The 17872-nt window shown below is 42.9% G+C and overlaps 1 protein-coding gene across 3 annotated transcripts in view; it reads left to right on the forward strand.

Moving 5' to 3' along the window:
- The first annotated feature begins 365 nt into the window (after positions 1 to 365).
- TP53BP2 (tumor protein p53 binding protein 2) overlaps positions 366 to 17872 on the forward strand; it is a 72973-nt gene continuing 55466 nt past the window's right edge. Inside the window, exon 1 of one of the 3 annotated variants that reach the window (XM_073338762.2) lies at positions 366 to 735. In XM_073338762.2, the coding sequence (XP_073194863.2) occupies positions 709 to 735 (27 nt within the window). In that variant the 5' untranslated portion in view covers positions 366 to 708. Of the gene's footprint in view, positions 736 to 882; positions 1054 to 15539; positions 15716 to 17872 lie in introns of those variants that run through there. The other 2 variants (XM_073338763.2, XM_073338765.2) reach the window with 2 other exon arrangements.

Raw genomic sequence — 17872 nt, forward strand, 5'->3', positions numbered from 1 at the left:
ATTTCTGATTTTAACGAGGGCCGGAGTGAATTATAATGAAAATGTCCATCTGGTCATGGCGAAGGACCGTCAGGGAGGGTGGCGCAGAGATGTCCAGAGACTGAGCGAGCTTCAGCAAAGAGGGGGGTGGAATGGGGCCCAGAGAGTTGGAGGAGGGGGTGGGATGAGCCAGCAGGGAGGGACGCCCCATCAGAGGGGGGATGAGCCCTCAAGGGGGGGGTGTCTCTGTGAGGGAGGGGGATGAGCCGCATAAAAGGCGGTCTCGGGCAGCTTCCCTCCTGTCCCACACAAGGCAAAGCCCGCCGCTGTCTAGCGTGCTGGGGGAGGGGAAGGGCTTAGGAGGGAGCTGGCCCTCCCTGGGCCGGCCCCTCCTGGGGGTAGGATCCGGGCGGGGTTGGGGCTGTCGGCTCCTCCTCGCCAATCGCTGGGCTTTGGGGTTAGTTTCGGAGAGTGGAGCCGGCGGCGGCGGGGAGAGCGGGTCGCCGAGGAGACAAAGCGGCGGCGCTGGGGCTGAGCGGGGGCGGACGCCAGGGCCCGGCGGGGATCCGGCAGAGAGCGGCGCAGGCCGGGCTCCTCTTCGCAACAGGTTCCCAGCTCTGCCCGGCCCCCTGTGCGCTGCGGCGGGCACCGCAGGCCGCTCCGCCTCCCCAGGCCCCGGCCAGTGGTCTCCTCGGTCTCGGGCGGGGCGACCCGGCACCACCCGCCTCCATGCGGTTCGGCTCCAAGATGATGCCGGTGAGTCCGGGGTCCCGGCGGGAAAGAGCGCGCGGGGGGGAGGCGGACTCGGGGGGTGCGTGGGCGGGCAGTGCCGGGGGGGGGGAAGGTAAGGGGGACACGTGGGGCTGGGGCTGGACCTGGACTCTGCTCCCATCCCGTATTGTTCAGTCTCGGGGGCGCCGCGATCAGCGCATGTGACTCGTTGGCCCCAACATGGGCTGGGGCCAAGCGTGGGCAGAGCCAGGCCAGAGGGAGTTTCGTGGAGAAAGTTGGAAGGGGGGGAAGCTCGGGCTCGGACTGGAAATTGCCTTTTGCTTCTGACTCCAGGATCTCTCGGTAACTTGGCGGTTTTCTTGGGGGGGGGGGATCAGCCGCGTGTACCTCGCCCCCCGGTTCAGTATGTACGATGGGGCGGTGCTGCTTGGAGACGGGTCATTAAATGGAGCTGACTCCTTACCTAGGGAAGGATCTGATAGCGCCAGTAAACATCGGAAGAGAAAATGGATCCTGCCATTGTGGAGGCAGAGACGGAGGAGCTGGGGGAGACCATCAGATTAGCCCTATACTTGGTCCGAATCTGGGCTGGTTTGTGTTGGGGGATTTTCCTCCCACCTCTAATCTCGGTGTTTACAGCTATTCTGCTTGCTCCGGTTTCACGCTGAGATCAGTGTAACGAGCCCTCCGGGGGAGAAGAGCGAACCTTGTAGGGAAAAGTGCCCCAGGTTAGGATCAAGTGTCAGTAGTCTCTTGGCCTATCAAAGGCCATGATCAACTGTCTTGATGTTTTTGGTCTTTTGGCCTCGAGATGAAAACCTTGTCTGTGTCTCTTGGACTGGGAAGTAAAAATATTATCTAAGTTATAAGAGCGGCGAGCCCTGATAGGCGCTAGGCTTGCGGGGCAGGGCTTGTTGGGGGCTGTCCAGTGCACTGGGGCATGAACTGCTGGGGAACAGGTAGGTTATTGGTGAAACATTCCACACATTTAAAGGGACAGTGGCGTTTGGCCTTTGGAGGGAAGGGTTTGCCATACACTTCCCTTACTCCTCCCACCCCCCATTTCTTCTTGCATTAGATAGTTCTCCTGACTTTTTATTAAGGATTTAACCAGCCGCCAGTCTGAATTATCTTCAGATGCACAACAGTCCCTGAACATTGAGTTTGTTTCACTCTGAGAATTATAGATGTTATGGGTGGAACTGGCCTGTTTGGCAGGAGGAGGGACTGAATAAGCTAAATTGTTTTGTTCTCTCTAACTTATTCAGTGTGAGTTTGCAACTTCTATGTAACAAATTCATTAACAATTCTTAGCAAATTAGAGTTCCTATATTTGTCTAGACATAGACCCCTGCTGCGGCCCTAAGATTTTCCACATCCATTTTCTTTTTTAAAACGCCCAAGCTCCAAGAGGATGAGTGCCCATGTTCACAAAATAAACTGGTTTTGCTTGCTTTCAGGATATTCTCCCATTGACACTGAAGTAGGAATTACCAAGAGACATTTGTAGTTTATTAAAGGTGTGTCCACACTAGGTAAAAAAGGTGTGTTTTTAATACTTTAAAATTGACCCCTACCAGCTAACTTGTGTTAAAATATAAAGTGCTATGTCTAACCTATGGTTCTAACATGGGTTTAAAAACTCATCTTTGTTCCTAGTGAAGGCAAGGCCTAAACTGAATACAGCTGAAGCTGAATGAAGGGATGGAAAGGTTTTGCTTTTGGCACAGAACCTCTGACTGTGGGAAGAGGGAGGTCCTTAGTCCCCATGTTCCAGTTGGGCCAAGTGAGAAGTAATAGTATCTCTGAATATTTGGTATTAACCAACAATGGTTCATTTGGGGCTCTATTGGTTATTTCTTAAAATGGCAGACTACAAGTAAATAAAATGTGTTGGGAATTCTTGTGCTTAAAACAGTCTCCATTCATGCTTTCCTATAAGTATCTTAGATTGCAGTGTGTATGTGTGTGCCATGCCTATATGGCCTTGCTCTTTAAGTGCTTGCAAAATCAGGGCCAACACTATGTGTTATGAGTAACTTTACACAGCTGACCCACTGAACTCTGTGGGATTATTCATGTATATAATGTTATTCACAAGTATATTTGCAGAATTGGGGAATTGTATTCTTATGATGCAGCATATTGTCAATTTAAAAACACCCTTCCTATCACGAACCCTGGAAGCTGACTGAAACAAATAGGAATCCATAATCAGGAAGAGAATCTCCATTTATAAGGAGATTACACTTGAGTATCTCAGGCTGAGGTGGTTTGCTTGTTCCAGGGAAGCTAATGTCTCTTCTCCCATTCCTGTCACTCTTTCCTCCCCATTGAGGAGGCAATGATGAGGGTTGATTTAGTCCAGCAGACAAATCAAGGCAGGAGTAAGTGACTTTAATTGGTGTAATTAAAGAGACCACAATCCGTATTGGTGTAGTTAAAGTAGTCAGACTTTCTGGAGAATTATATTGTCATCAGCCCCTGGAAATCTGAGGAAAAATAAGCAATGTATATAGTAGCAAGGTCTTAATTCAAAGATCATCATAATTCAGTAAATATGCTGTCACCAGATAGTAAATCTGTACAAGAGACTACCCTTATCAGCTAACTGCCTGTCTTTGAAGATCATCCCACAGTATCCCCAAACAATTCTGTTCCTTCTTTATTTGAATGCCACCTCCATTTAAAATCTAGTTCTGTCTGTCCTTTCAGTGGTTGGTTGAGACAGGTGCCAGTGCATGAATTGCTGTAGGTGCTCAGACTTCCATTGCATGATGACGCAAATGTTGGTCATTCGGCTTTAAATTAATAAAATAAAGGATCCCTGCAACCGTTACCATACCGTGTTTACTACATAAAGCAATGGATCCGTTTAAATTAGAACGGGTTAAGTGACTTAATTCTAGAGTGCAAATATAGTGGATTTAGAACTCAGCATTTTTAAAGGTTATAACCTATTTTGTTGCTCTACAGGCTCTCATTTCTAATAATTACATTAATCCGGGGGGATGTAGGAGGAGATAGTGGCCCACTGTGAATTGGTGCCTAAACAGCCCCTTGAAAATCTCCTCTGTCGTGTAAACACTCTGAATGGATAGGAACAGAAACGACCTGGAGCCCAAACAGTGCTCAAAACACTTGGGAGCATAAATAATAGCAAACCTTAAAACAATCTCGCACTTTTTTGCAGCTTCTTTTATCCGATCGCCCTTTTGATGACTAACGCTGTTTTGTACCAGCAAAAATCATATTTAAATGATGAGATTTTGGAGTCTGTTTAAAAGAGTATTTTTTAACATCTGTCTAAATGTATAGCAACCAAGAATGACATTGAACCAAAATGTACCAAGCGTGACGCTTTAGGAGAGCGGTCGTCTCCTTGGTGTGATGGTGGGACTCTTATGGGCATAAATATCTTCATCCATGCTGCTGAGTGAGAAATAGGAAGGTGATCCTTAAGCATCTTCCAGCCCCTTCTTCCCCATCCCCCTTTTTTAATTCCTTTTGTGGTAACTTTTATATTTTCCTCTGCTTCTTCCCTATCTTATCTCTTCCTTCCACAATAAAACAATCTGACCGAACCCCTTGGCACCAGTCTCATACTCTCTTCTGCCCCAGCCAGTGCAATGCATACATAGCAAGAGTATAATGAATTACCTCTACGTACAGGTAAACTGATGGCACCTTAGAAATGCATGCAGAAGTAGTGACAGGGTTAAAGTCAGAGAATTAAATGATCCATATAAAATTGTCTCACCTTCCATCTGTTGAAGGCCTGTGGGAGTGCAATTTGTACTGTTGTGTTGCGATGAAGAGCTAGCACATTTTCTAAAATAGCATATCTTTCTGCAACATAATTGGTCCCCTTTGCGTGTTTTGCATTCTTACCATAAAGATGAGTAGATGTTGGGAAATAACGTGCGTCATTATGTATGCTGGATAAATAGCTTTGCTGAAGGGGTGGGCGGTTTCACAGATGGAGCTAATGCAGAGACTGTTATAGGCAGAGGCTTCAATTCAGTCTGAAATTCTTGTTGGTCATAATAGCTCTAAGGTCTGGATCTGTGTTGCGATGCAGAGCATTGCAGTGACCAACATTTAGGCGCCCAGACAATCTCAGGAACAACGCTGATCCACAAATCCCGAGTTAGGCGCTAGGCTCCCTATATGATAAATGGAGGAGAGAGGTGCCTCGGAATGTGCTCTACAGAAGCCTACACACTAGATGGGGAGTTGGCTAAGATAGCCAGTGGGAGATGCCAGTGAGAAGAGTGTGTCCAAATGCCTACCCTTCTCATGGAGATAGGCGCCTTTGCTGCAACCCAGACTTGGGCACCTATGATCTACAACTGCAAATCCTTCTCCTGGAGTGAAGTTGCTTAGCAGCCAAAGTTGTTTTTGTGAGAATGAGCCAAGTGCCTGCCTCACTCAGTGCAAAATAGAGGAAGAGGTGGTGCACAGAGAAGGCAATGCCCCTGCCTGCCTCGTAAGTTTTAGCCCAGTGGTTAGAGCACTTACCTGGGATGTGGGAGACCGTTCTCCCCTCTGTGTGAACAGTGTCTCCCACGCTTCTCAGAGTGCTCTAACCACTGGGCTATGGGATATCTTGATGTAGATTGCCCTCAGTCTCTCCTGTTGAAGCTGTTCTAGACTTTAAATAATTAAAGTCTTTGGAGAAAGAGGACGAGACCCTGCATCGCCTACCTCCTAGTGGTTAGGGCTTCCACCTAGGTTACAGAGTCATTCTCACTCTCGACAAATAACTCTTTATTTATCCACAGTGGAACACCTTCAGCAGAATAGGCTGAGCGCCCTCACCACAGAGTATGTAATAGCCCAGTGGTTAGAGCACTCTAAAGAAATAAACATTCAAGGGCCCATTGGATGTTCCCTTGAATAGTAACATAGGAATTACCACACTGAATCAGATCAGTGATCCATCTAGTGCAGTTTTCTTTGACTAAAATACTTCCCTCAATTGTATTATGAGAAAATCTGGTTTTAACTACTTAGGATTTACAGACCCATGCATCTTCAGTAAGTATTCACTACTTTAATGTTAGATAAGGGGAAAAAATGTCTGTCTACAGTATGATGCAGATAAACAGTTGTTTTTGTTCACCCTGAACCACCTTTCTTCATCTGTGTTGCTTATTTAGGTGCCAGTCCTGCAACGGGATCCACGCAGCCAGACCTCTGTGTCTGTGACACCCAGTTGACTTCAGCATGAATTTGATTGTCAGATTGGGGTTTATATTGTAAGCACCCCAGGGCAGGGGCTTTGCCTCCTAATTTGTTTAAGGGCTTGGTATACATTGGATAACTATTAAATATAATTCTGGACATTTTAGCCAAAGCAAGTCACTTAGTAATGTTACCAAAATATTATTTCATAAAATCATTTAATACATGGTATTCAGGGGCTTAACTTCAGGGATATTTTGCATAGAATGCTGAATAATTCTGAGAACATGTTTTGCTGGTCTTTTCTCTACAGTGCCTTGGGTGTGCATAACATTTTACAGACCATGAGCTGTTGTGAATCATGACAGTAAATAATGTCTCACTAGGTTTCCTGTACCCCTATAGTTCAGCAGGTTTTTTTGTCTATTGATCAATAACTTCCTATTCAATTTGTGAAACAATTTTAAAATAAAACTTATTTCTGTGTTGTCCCTCTTTACAAACAACCCCATTCTCCCAGAAAAAAATCACCTGAAATCTGTATTTTGTAGTACATGACAATTTGTTCAGTATGTCAGTTTCTTTAAGTGCTTTCATCACAAATGATCTGTATTCCCCCTCCCCCCCCCCGACACTAGATCAGTCTGTGGAAGTCCTGGGAAATCACTTATTATGGTTTTGCTCCTGATCCGTCCATTCATCAGTAATTCAGACTGTGAATGCCTTGTGGGTTTCCTGTTACTGTTGCATGGGTCAATCCACAGGAGGATCAGATGGGGATGGACACTTCATATAAAACATTTCCTTTCCCCTGTGGCTGTTACCAGATGGGGTCTCTGCTTTATTAATGAAGGGCCTGTCTGAAGAGCTGTATGCTAGATTAATTTGCATGGAGGTCAACGGAGTTTTAATAGAGGCAGGTACAATCGAGATAACATATTTGTTGGTTTATCCTCATTCTGGTGTCTTAAAGTGGCACTGTGCTCAGTGTTCATTTCAAATTGATGATAATAAGTTGGCTTTAAAATGCTTTCCAGGTTTACCAGCTCTCCTTGTTAGCAATCTGCCTGGAGGGTCTCCTTGCCCCCACAAGGCATGCCACTGGGCTTGCTGAGTTTGTTCAATAGGGACCGGGTCTTGTCTCTTTCAAAGGGAAGCCCTGTGAATAAGGAGGTGGGACGCACTGCAGAAATGACTTGGTTAGAGTGGCTTTTTCGGCTTGGCTGTTATAGCATCAGGAGGAAGGGGAGTAACTTTATTTCCTCACATCTGTGACCTCCCTGGGGAAGAGGTTGGAGGGTTCCCTTGTTATCCTGGGAATGTACACAAATGTCAGTTCTAGTATCAAAGAGAGGGTTATTTAATACTCTGGAAGGTGCTCACATTCTTGAGGTCACGAGCAAATTAAGCCATCCTGCTCTTCGCTCTTTCACAGCATTACTGTCTTAAAGCCCTGTTTTAACTCTCCTTACTCACTTTTTGCTCAGGTAAACCTCTTTCCAAACTTAGTTGTGTCTGAGTAAGAGATGATTAAGGAGCTTGAGGCAGGGCCTTTTGTTTGACGTCAAGATGGTATAGTGTATAAAGGTCAACAGAGTTCTTTGGTGTCATGTGAAATAGTTCTATTTTTATATGATGCTCAACTGTTTGAGAAAATGCCAAACTTTTGGAATGTGGGAGAATTGCAGATGGTGTGGAATAGCTAGTTCTGTCACTTGGATGAGAATTTTAGGCGAATGATGCTCTTGCTCTAATCCATGAGGATTCCTTGTTACCAGAAATATTCAAAGGTAGAAACCAATTCCCATCGTGCTGTTAATCACTGATATTTTTGTTGTTGTTAGTCCTGTAATCAGGTTAAAATTAGTAACACCAATGACATCACCAGTTGTTGCATAGTTACTAATAGTGCTACAGTTACGTTTAGTGCAAAGCCAGTTTTGCACATGTGTTTAGAAATCTCCGGTTTCTGTTTTAGTGATGTTAGTATCAAGAATGTTTTCTTTATGTGGCAACTGGATATAACTCATCATTCCTCACTCCCTCTTCTATTTTTATCGGTCTGAGGTAGGTATGCTAGGTATTTGAGTAGATACTTCTGTATCCATTTGTTCTACATTACAGAACCACCCACGGTATAGGTTCTAACGCTGATTAGCAGGAAGAGGTCCTTTTGATAGAGGGTTGTGTGTGTAGGTGGCTCAACTAGGCTGAGGTAAGTGTGTTGTGGGAGCCGTTTAAGAAAACAAAAATCAAGGAAAATTTTCTCTGGTGGTGGTTGTCGTCTCCGTTTTAATACTTGCAACATCAATTTTATGAGAATAAAACATACGTGAATAGATTTAGCCTACTCTTCCCCCAGTGTTTTAGAACAGTTACTAGGCACTTTTTAAAAACGTTTTTTGATAACGTGAAACTGATGTGGAAAAGTTTCTGTGGGAGAGATCCAGTTAGATTATACTGTATAGTGTCTGAAATTGAATAAATAATAGGGATGCTCTCCCACCCAAAGCCTTGAAAAGCTTCTGATATGTTAATGTTCTGAGTTGTTCGGTGCAGTTGTTTGAGTTGTTAGTTTATTTAGGACTCTTTGCTGTGGATCAAGGAGTTGTAGAAAGGGAAATTTAAGATAGAAGAGCTAAGTGACTTGCCCAAGATCATGCAGCAAGTCAGTGGAAGAGCTGGGAATAGATCTCTCAGCTGCTGACTCCTGCTCCTGGGAGTCCTACTAATTGGGACACTCGTGATGTCAGTTTCCTTTTTTTTTGGCCACACACAAGTATCACTAAATGTCATTGTCTGACATAATCGTATCATCTCTATGCACACTACAGCAGGGTTTTGTGGTTGTTGATATACGGATGCTAGGGGAACCTTGAGCTGGTTGTGTTCTGGACTGTGCCTCTGAGCAGATTTGGACTGTGACTGACTGGGTGGGGCTGAAAAGAGGTTTAAAATCAGCTTTCTACTGCATGCTCCCCTTACACTCCTCCTTTAATACATTCAACTGTGTAGCTAGTTCTCATACTTTTGAGATCCATTTAAAATGGCACATCTTTGTTTTATCAAGTTTAAGAATTTTTCTTCAGCCTTGATTCTTCAATTCTGTGAGGTGAACTACTAAGCACAAATTTATATTTAAATTTAGACTCTCACTCTGTTTTGTTGTAGTAGTGCAAAACTAAATTTAACAGTTCTCTTGAGCTGAGTTTTAAGGGAGAGTTTCTGGAATTATCTGTCAGTTTCTTGGTGCCAGGGTACCTACTGTGTTTAAGCAATGAGGTTGTGTTTCTTTACAGATATATCATCAAATGAGCTTTTTGTTTTTAATACATTGCTTTGTCATTCCATTCCCTCTGTTTTTACCTTGGGTGGAGATTCTCAATATTACTCTCTGAAACAATCCTTGTGTGAAAAATTTTTCACTAGCTGCACTTCATTACTGTGCCACTCTTGACAAACCTATTTTGGTGAACAGAGGATATGAAAGTAATAATTAGCTCTAAGCAGGTCTTAATCTGAAGATCTCAAAGCACAGCTCTCAAAGTTGGGGTGGGGTATGGGGGGAGTAAGTGCTATTATCACTTTACAGGTGGTGCAGCTGAGGTAGAGACCATAGAGGGCGCTGTCAATTTGAAAATTCCACTTCCATATAAAAACTTCGTGCCTATTGCTACAAATAGTGTCTAAAATCATTATAACTGAAAGATTAGAGAGAAATCTTTTAGTTTGTTTACATTGTGTATTTGCCAGCTCCTTGTCTGTCAGTTTCACTAGTTTGTTGATCATGTTCACCCCTTCCCAGGCCCGAGAAGGAGGTGTTCACCTCTACCAGCAGAAGCAGATCTGAACCTGAAAGAGAACAGGCAATAAGCAGGCTTTGCTCAGAGAAAGGAAAGGGAGAAGTGTTGCTCTCAGGTCCAAAAGACACATCAAAAGAACAACACATACTCCTGAGGGAATTCTGCACCACTGCGCATGCGCAGAATTTGTCCCTTCAGATTTCTTTGCTCCCCTGCAGAAAAATGACTTTCTGACAGGATAGCCACAAGAGCAGTCATTTGACCCTCCCCAGCAGTATGTTTCAGGCAGCCAGGTAAATCACTATGGGGCAGGAGGCGTGACTGGGGAAAGACCCGGCTGGTGGCTCCTACCCTTGCGGTAGGCTCAGCTGCTAGTCCTGGCTGGGCTGGGAAGGATGCTGCACGGCATCCGGGGCCGGGTCAGACCCTCCCACAGCTGCAGGAAGCTCTGCAAACTCCTTCCCCTCCTCCCACCGCTTTCTGTACCCATTGCTCCTCAGCTGCAGGGGGAGGGATTACTGTACAGGAAGCTGCTCCCCCATCTGCCCAACCCCCACACACTCAGAACCCCCTCCCGATGAGCCCCATTGCCCCTGGACCACCCCCAATGAACCATCCGCACCTGGATTCCCACCCTGCCGAGCCCCAACCAGCTGCACCTGGATCTCCGCCCCACTCCCCCAGCATCTGGACCCTCCCCCCCAAGCCCCCCACACGCAGACCCCCTGGCGAGCTCCATCCTATTCCCACAGCTACACTCCCCCACTGAGCCTCAACCACCTTCACCTGGACCCCTCTGCAGAGTCCCATTACTGTTGCACCCAGAACCCCGCAACGAGTCCCTGTGTATCCAGAGCGCTGCCCGCACGCAGATTGCCCCACACAGAAGAACCATCTCGACCCACACCTGGATCCCCCTACACTAAGCCCCTCCACTCATGGATCCTGCCTTGCTGAGCCTACCTGGTGCACCTGGCACAGAAGGGCAGGGCCCTCGGATGTTTCTGGGGCAGGCTCTGTCCTTGGGCTGTGTCAGGGTTGGGTGCAGCCTCAATGCCAAGTTCATGTCCTGGAGAGGAGCTACATACTGTGCAGCCAGTAGCCTGTGCTCACCAATGCCATGCTGGAGCCTGCACATTTATTTGACAAAATTTGCAGAATTGTAATTTTTTTGGCGCAGAATGGCCTCAGGAGTAAAGAGAGCAGCAGGAATTTGTCCTGACATTCAATAAAGAACTTTTTTTTTTCTTTTTTTTTACAATCTATTTAGAGGGTGCTCCAATGGAAAATTAATTGATTTAAAAATAGATTAATACACTTACAAAAATTCAAATTTTGTCCCTTTTAAGTGGCTTTCCCATTGTCACAAAACATGTCATTGGCAGAGCTTGGAAAGAGAACTGTGGTCTCCTGATTTCCTGTCCAGTGTTCTGGTAAATGGTCTGATTTCCTTTGTCTTCGAAATCATTTTAAATTTTTTTTTTTAAATATAGCTGAAATGTGGGTGTTGGAAGGGGTTGTGTTTCACTGTAGCTCATGGAGGAGAGACTAACAGACTTTCAGACCTTGCTACTGCTTGTGTAGTGAGTAGCATGTTTTAAACATTAAAAGTAGGATTTTCTAAAGCACTCCGCATTGGCCTTATTCTGCTCTAATTGCTGTCGTTTTTTAAAATGTTTAAGAAGCTTCATTTAAAATTAAATTAAAATGCAGAGCCCCCTGCACCGATGGCCAGGACCGGGCAGCGTGAGTGCCACTGAAAATGAGCTTGTGTGCCGCCTTTAGTACACATGCCATAGGTTGCCTACCCCTGGCTAGAGGATGCCAACACTGGGTGCTTTTGAGTTGCACCCTGAATGTTTGTTTTTGTAAACGAGAATTTATTTGCTACACATTCTACTTTTATAATAAGCCCAATAGTGGCTCCCATATAACTCTCTTGCTGCAGTTGTTGTTTAGGTTTAAGTGAAAGGACTAGACCTAAAACACCCCCCAAAATTTAACAGTAAGCTTTTGTTACTTGCATTAGAAACAGGTGATAAATTCACCTGTTCTAGGGAAATTTTTTTCCCCATAGTCACCTGACCTTACTATGATTTACGGGCTAGAGTTGCATGTGATTTTGGCTTATGGGTATTCCTGTTGCTTGAGGCAGAAGTATCAGTCATCTTTTCTTATCAGTGTGATTTCTAAGTGCGAGATGGAAAAGAGAAGAGTAAATATTTTAAACCCTCTGTAGTATTGCGGACATCAGTTAGCCAGCAACAGGACCGGCTCTAGGCCCCAGCAAAGCAAGCATGTGCTTGGGGTGGCACAATTCTAAGAGTGGCATTCTGGCCACCCTTTTTTCCTTGTGCAGTTGTGCTCTCGGAGCTCGGGGTGACAAATTTTTTGCTTGGGGCGGCAAAAAACCTAGAGCTGGCCCTCGCCAGCAAGTAGCAAAGTGTGTCTGGTGCAGTTACCACCTCTCCATGATAGTCTGGTCTCCTCAGAGGAAGCATGGGTTAAATGTGCTGCCATCTCACCACTGGGCCTCCTGAAATAAAGTTTATGTACAGATCACAGCTGGTATGGAACCGTATTCATTTGCTATGGACACTGAGAAACATTTAGCTCCTTTTTTCATTGCGGGAACGTGTGCCTTGAAAGGCCAGTGAGAACAATTGAGTTTTTTACAATAGCATCCCACAGGAACTCTTTGAAAGCCTTTCTGCTGGCCAATTGCCATCTAGGAAGGCTGTTGACATAACAGCACCACTGCTTTCAGTGGGAGTGGCATGGCAGTTGAGCTTCAGGAACAGTTTTTAAAAAAAAATAAATACAAAGGCTCCTTATGAGTTTGATGTCTGCTGAGAAAAGCAAGACAGTTCAGGCATATGGTTGTTGCTTTCATAACTCCATTCATTATCCTTAGATGTCATCTGTTCCATGCAGAGTATGTTGCAGTACTTAACAGAGGAAGGAGAGAGGCATCTGCAAACTATTTTGCTTGTGTTGAGTAAGTTAGATCCTTCTATTTTAGAGTGCAGTATCTGTTTTTAGAAATGGGGGGGGGGGGTATTGAGTTTGTATGGCTGAAAAGTGTTAATTGCTCTTTGAACCCTGACTGCTTGATAGGACTGAACACAGACTGGGTTGAGCAATGTAGTGTCTGCCAGAAGGGGCATATGATCCAGAGGACTGGTTCACTGACTTCAGTAGGAGGATTGAGCTCTTATTTAGACAGACTGTACAGTTCAAACAGTGGCTGAAGATCAAACCTTCATGCCATCCGTTTTAGTTAAGCTTTTGTTAAGTGTTAATGATACAAAATGGCTGACTAGTTCTCACTGAGAGGACATGCAGAACTGGTTATTGGACACTTGGGGAACATGTGCAGGAAGGGAGTTCCAAGTATAGATGTCATTGTGAAAAGAGTTGTATATTGTATGTTCTATCATAGAATCTCAGGAACGTATTAGGGTTTGTTTACACCCAGGTTTTTTTTTGCACTGATTTAACTAATCAGTAGAAAAACTAATTTAATCAAATTGGTTCAGCCCCCTAGTGTGGATTCAGTTATGTTGATACACAGTTTCATTGAAACAAGCTATAGCAATATAAGACCCCTTATGCCAATATATCTGCATCCATACTAGGGGATAACATTAATTTAACTAAATCACTCTTTCTACCAATTTATTTAAAACCATTACAAAACTGCATATAGATAAACCCTTATTCTCTGTATCATATAGCCAGTGTAACTCTTAAAATCTGAAAATAAAACATTTATAGAAAGTGCTTTGAAACTGTTACAAACCCCAGTTCACGTTAAACATCTGGCTTTCCATACTGATATTACGGACGTGGGTGGTCTGAAAATATAATCACCCTTAAAAGATACCCTTGATCCAAGGCATGCTTGGTTGTAAATTCAGATACAAAACTGAAGTACCACAGTTATGTAGATATAACTTTTGGCTAAATACTTTCACTGAGTACCAAGGCAAAGTGCTCATGTTTGAAGTTTTATTTTAACTGCTCTATTCCTAATGTCCTGCTTATGGATAGTCTGGCCTGCATGTTCTGTTGTACATAAACTAATAGAATACATTTTTAATAACCGAGGGCTTCTGAGCTCAAGATTCTTTGTAAACTGCTCAGTTCGAGAGCTGACAATAAAAGGAGGAATGCCTTTTTCTGTTGGTCACATGCATCCCAGTGCTCATATTTGATCCAAGTAGGGTAGTTCAAAGTTTTGACTACAGCTTTGGTAAATGGCCCTTTAATGGATTCCTCCCTCTTGTCCTTCCTGGTAGTAGCATAAGTAAAGAACATCAGACTAGGAAACTAATGTGTTTAACAGATTTAAACAATTCTAGATTGACAAACTTCAGAAAATTAATATGGCCAAATTAGATGATGCAGAAAAAGAGACCTTGTGATGAAGGTAGTATCTAAGCTATAATTATGGATCACTTCTGTTTAGATGTACAGACGCACTTGAGATTTCAAACGAGATCTGCTGGAATACAGAAATTGTCATCTGTGAAGTAGGAGGGGCGCGTTGTGTTCCAATTATAACTGTATTTTTCTAGGGAAATTAAGTCCATGGGTTTTGGTCGCACAGTCTCCAGCTACTTCTCAGTGTTGCTGATGTGGGGGAAGAAAAAACTTAAAATAGCAAAAATCAGTGTGTTCATCGTGTATTTTCTGTGTTGTGGTGTTCCAAAATCAGACTGTTTTCACTGTTCTCGACCCTTAAAAAAGCTTCCTCTTAACTGTTTCCCTATATTTATAGAAAACAAGTTGTTTTATCTCCTCTGAAAATGGAACATATATCTCTTCAATGAGAATTTAACCTAATTTAGAGAGTAGAGACTACTGTGTCTTTGGGATTAAAGGTCGAGTTCTATTCTCCTGCAGTACAATTAAAAGGAAGAAGGGCTGTCCTTTATTTAGAACAAGAATAATCTTAACAATTACAGTATTTCCTACTGTACCACTCCTACTTTGCATCATAACTTCCTTTCTCATAGTTATGGCTAAGTGCCACTGCAATATAAACTGAGCTGTGTGCGCAGTGGCTGAGAAGGAAGGATCATACTTTGTGTATCAGGTGTGGCTGTAGGTAAATATTAAACTTATCTGTACACTTTGAGTCTTACCTTATTAAAGTGAACTGCTGAATATGAAAGGAGCTAGGATCATGTGTTTTTCTTCTAGGAAGGCTATTATGTACCCTCTTGTTTACCTTAATCTCTAAATACAGAGTCTGAACTGGCTGGCTAGTGAAGACCAGATAGACGTTCTGAAGAACTTGATATGAAAAGAATCCTTTTGTTACTGATACAAACTTGGTGTATCAACTTTAGTTGCTGCCTCTCTCCTGTTAAATTGAGAGCTAGAACTACGTACCAATGTGGAATTCTGTTGACCAGAATATAAAAAACTTGCCATTGTACAAGCTGCTTTTTGCTTAGAAAGTTGCAGTCAAGTCAGCAGAAATGTGAGACATTTTAATAGCTGATTTCTTCATGGATGGCTTGTGAAGATGAAGCATCAGCGTTTGTGTTTTCCAGGGCTAGGTAAGATCCAGGACTTGTTTATAAAGGAGTTTTTACTTACCTGTAAAAACTCACTCCGGGCTGAAACTTTGGATGCAAGGTCTCTGCCTGGAAGTAGTTACATCTGTATATTTCTCTCATACAAATTGCTTTTTCAATTTAATAGCTAAGTGTTCTTATTCACCCTAAAACATTAGCTATTACTGTTTTTGTTTTTTGTACTCTAACTGAAAATAACTCTGTTACCATTTATTTAATTCCAGATATGAATCTGGCTCTTGTAATTCTTCCACCTCCCACACTGTTTTTAAAAGCAGCTACTGCACCTCTGAAATGATGGCTTTCTAGTATACAGCTAAAATGTTCTTCTACATTCTCACTGTACATGGAATCCACTGGGGGAAGAGGAGGTCCCTGCCTTGAAGAGCTTGCTGTCTAATTTAGATACGATACAAACAGTGCTGAGTATGTGATTCTATTACACATCGCTATTAATCTGAAGAATTTCATTTATCAATCTCATTTTGATGGGACATTAAACTGTATACCATGAAATGTCTCTCCAACACCATTTCCTAGTGCTGCTATAAATATCTAGGGAATTAAAACTAGCTTTTTGTGGTTTAAGAATATTAAAGTTATGTTTGTCTTAAACTCACAGAGAGAGAAACCTCAGAGTTGAATGCTGAAATGACATCACTTGCTTAGACTGATTCACAATATTAAAATAGTTCATGCTTTTTTATAGAGGGGTAGTGTTCTCATGAGTCTACTGGGTTCTTGTATCTCTGCCAATTAGTTGTGTGCCTCAGTTTTCCCATCTGTAAAATGAGCAGACTACTTGCTTGCCTGTTTGTGTTGAGGCTTATTGTTTGTAAAGTGCTTGGATGATAGGTGCTATGTAAGTGGAGAGCGTTATTGCCTCTTATACCATTTGTGATGCATTATACCTGGGCAGAACAGGGCTAGGTTAAATGTTAACCCTGAATTTCATTATTTTTGTAGAGAGACCAGGTGGGTGAGATGATATCTTTTCTTGAATTGACTTGTGTTGGTGAAAAGAGACAAGCTCAAAAGCTACTAGGTGTTGAGCATGGTTGTTCCTGTCCCCACCAGGGACCAAAACACGTTTCCCCCACTCTTGAATGGATATCTGCGGGAGGAGACTGTCTTTAGGTGTCCAAACACAAGAAATTGAACTGAAAGACACATCCAGAAGTAACCTATTTCTATGTCAAAAACTGGTCTCTTTCACCAACACAGGTGGGTCCAACAACAGATATTCCCTTGCTCACCTTTTCTCTTTCATATTCTGGAACTATCACATCTACAACAATGCTACAAACATTATTTATGCAGGGAATTTAAGGCCCTTAATGAACTCCATATTTGAATATAGTGTGTTATGTGAGATATACAGGTTTTGTGTGTATATAGTTTTGTCTTAAAGTATTGCTGCTAATTAAAGGCTGACAAAGTTTCTACATAAGAGCTTTGACTAGAACCTATCTGAAAGTACAGACTGTCCTTTTTACTTAGGTTAATTTCAGGAATTACCTAATCCATGCTGTCAGAGAAACTGCATAATTGAGTTTTCCAGTCAGCACATGCACTTAGGGATTTAAAATATTTGATATAACTGAAGACTTAATTTAAAATATTATGTTGATGCAAAATTATGTAATGGAACTACTTTACAAATTTGAAGATTTTTGCCACCATCTTTTTAGAGCGTAGAAAAAGGAAAACCCAGGCCCTTAAAAAGGGACCCTGCCAAAGTTAAGAACTTCAGAACGGCCATACTGGGTCAGACCAATGGTCCATCTCTAGCCAAGTTAAGAAGACAAGTGTATTTCTTTTTCCCTTAGTTTCTCCAGTACACTTTAATCACTATAGTAATATCGGAAAACACAGCTGTTCTCCGCATACCACCATATCTGCTCAGTTGAATGGCCAATAAACTGCATAATGCAGATATCTTCTTAGCTACTTGAACTTTGGCTTAATACCAGTTAGGAAAACTGATTCTGTTTTTTAAAGTGACAGAGCTGTAGTTTGAGTGGTAGCCAAGTTAGTCTGTATCAGCAAAAAGAACGAGGAGTACTTGTGGCACCTTAGACTAACAAATGTATTTGGGCCTAAGCTTTCTTGGGTTTTAGGCCACGAAAGCTTGTGCCCAAATACATTTGTTAGTGTCTCAGGTGCCACAAGTACTCCTCGATCTTAGAGCTGCAGTTAAAACCCTTTGTGGGCATATAGATCTGCATTTAAGCAGAGCTCAGCAACTTTTTTTAAGAAATAGTTATCCACAAATGTTAGAGCTGGGAAACAGTATATATGCTATATTAAACTACACATAAAAGCTTGTCTGAAATGATACTGTCACTGAATTAAAAAAAAAAAAATTGGAGGTGAATCTCAGGAAGTTTATGTGGGTGTAACTTGCATGCTGATGAAACAGAAGAGGGTGAAATTTTAAAGTAGGGTGTAGCCTGCTTTAATGTACACCTTCTGACATCCTCTTTCTAATTGCTTGTCCTGCCACACCACCTCCCTTTTTGGCCTCTTCGATAGGTGTTATGATTCAAATGTAGTGGGTTATATACAGAGAAGATGCTGTGT

Source organism: Lepidochelys kempii, chromosome 3 (assembly GCF_965140285.1).
Source record: "Lepidochelys kempii isolate rLepKem1 chromosome 3, rLepKem1.hap1, whole genome shotgun sequence".
Classification (NCBI taxonomy): Eukaryota; Metazoa; Chordata; order Testudines; family Cheloniidae; genus Lepidochelys; species Lepidochelys kempii.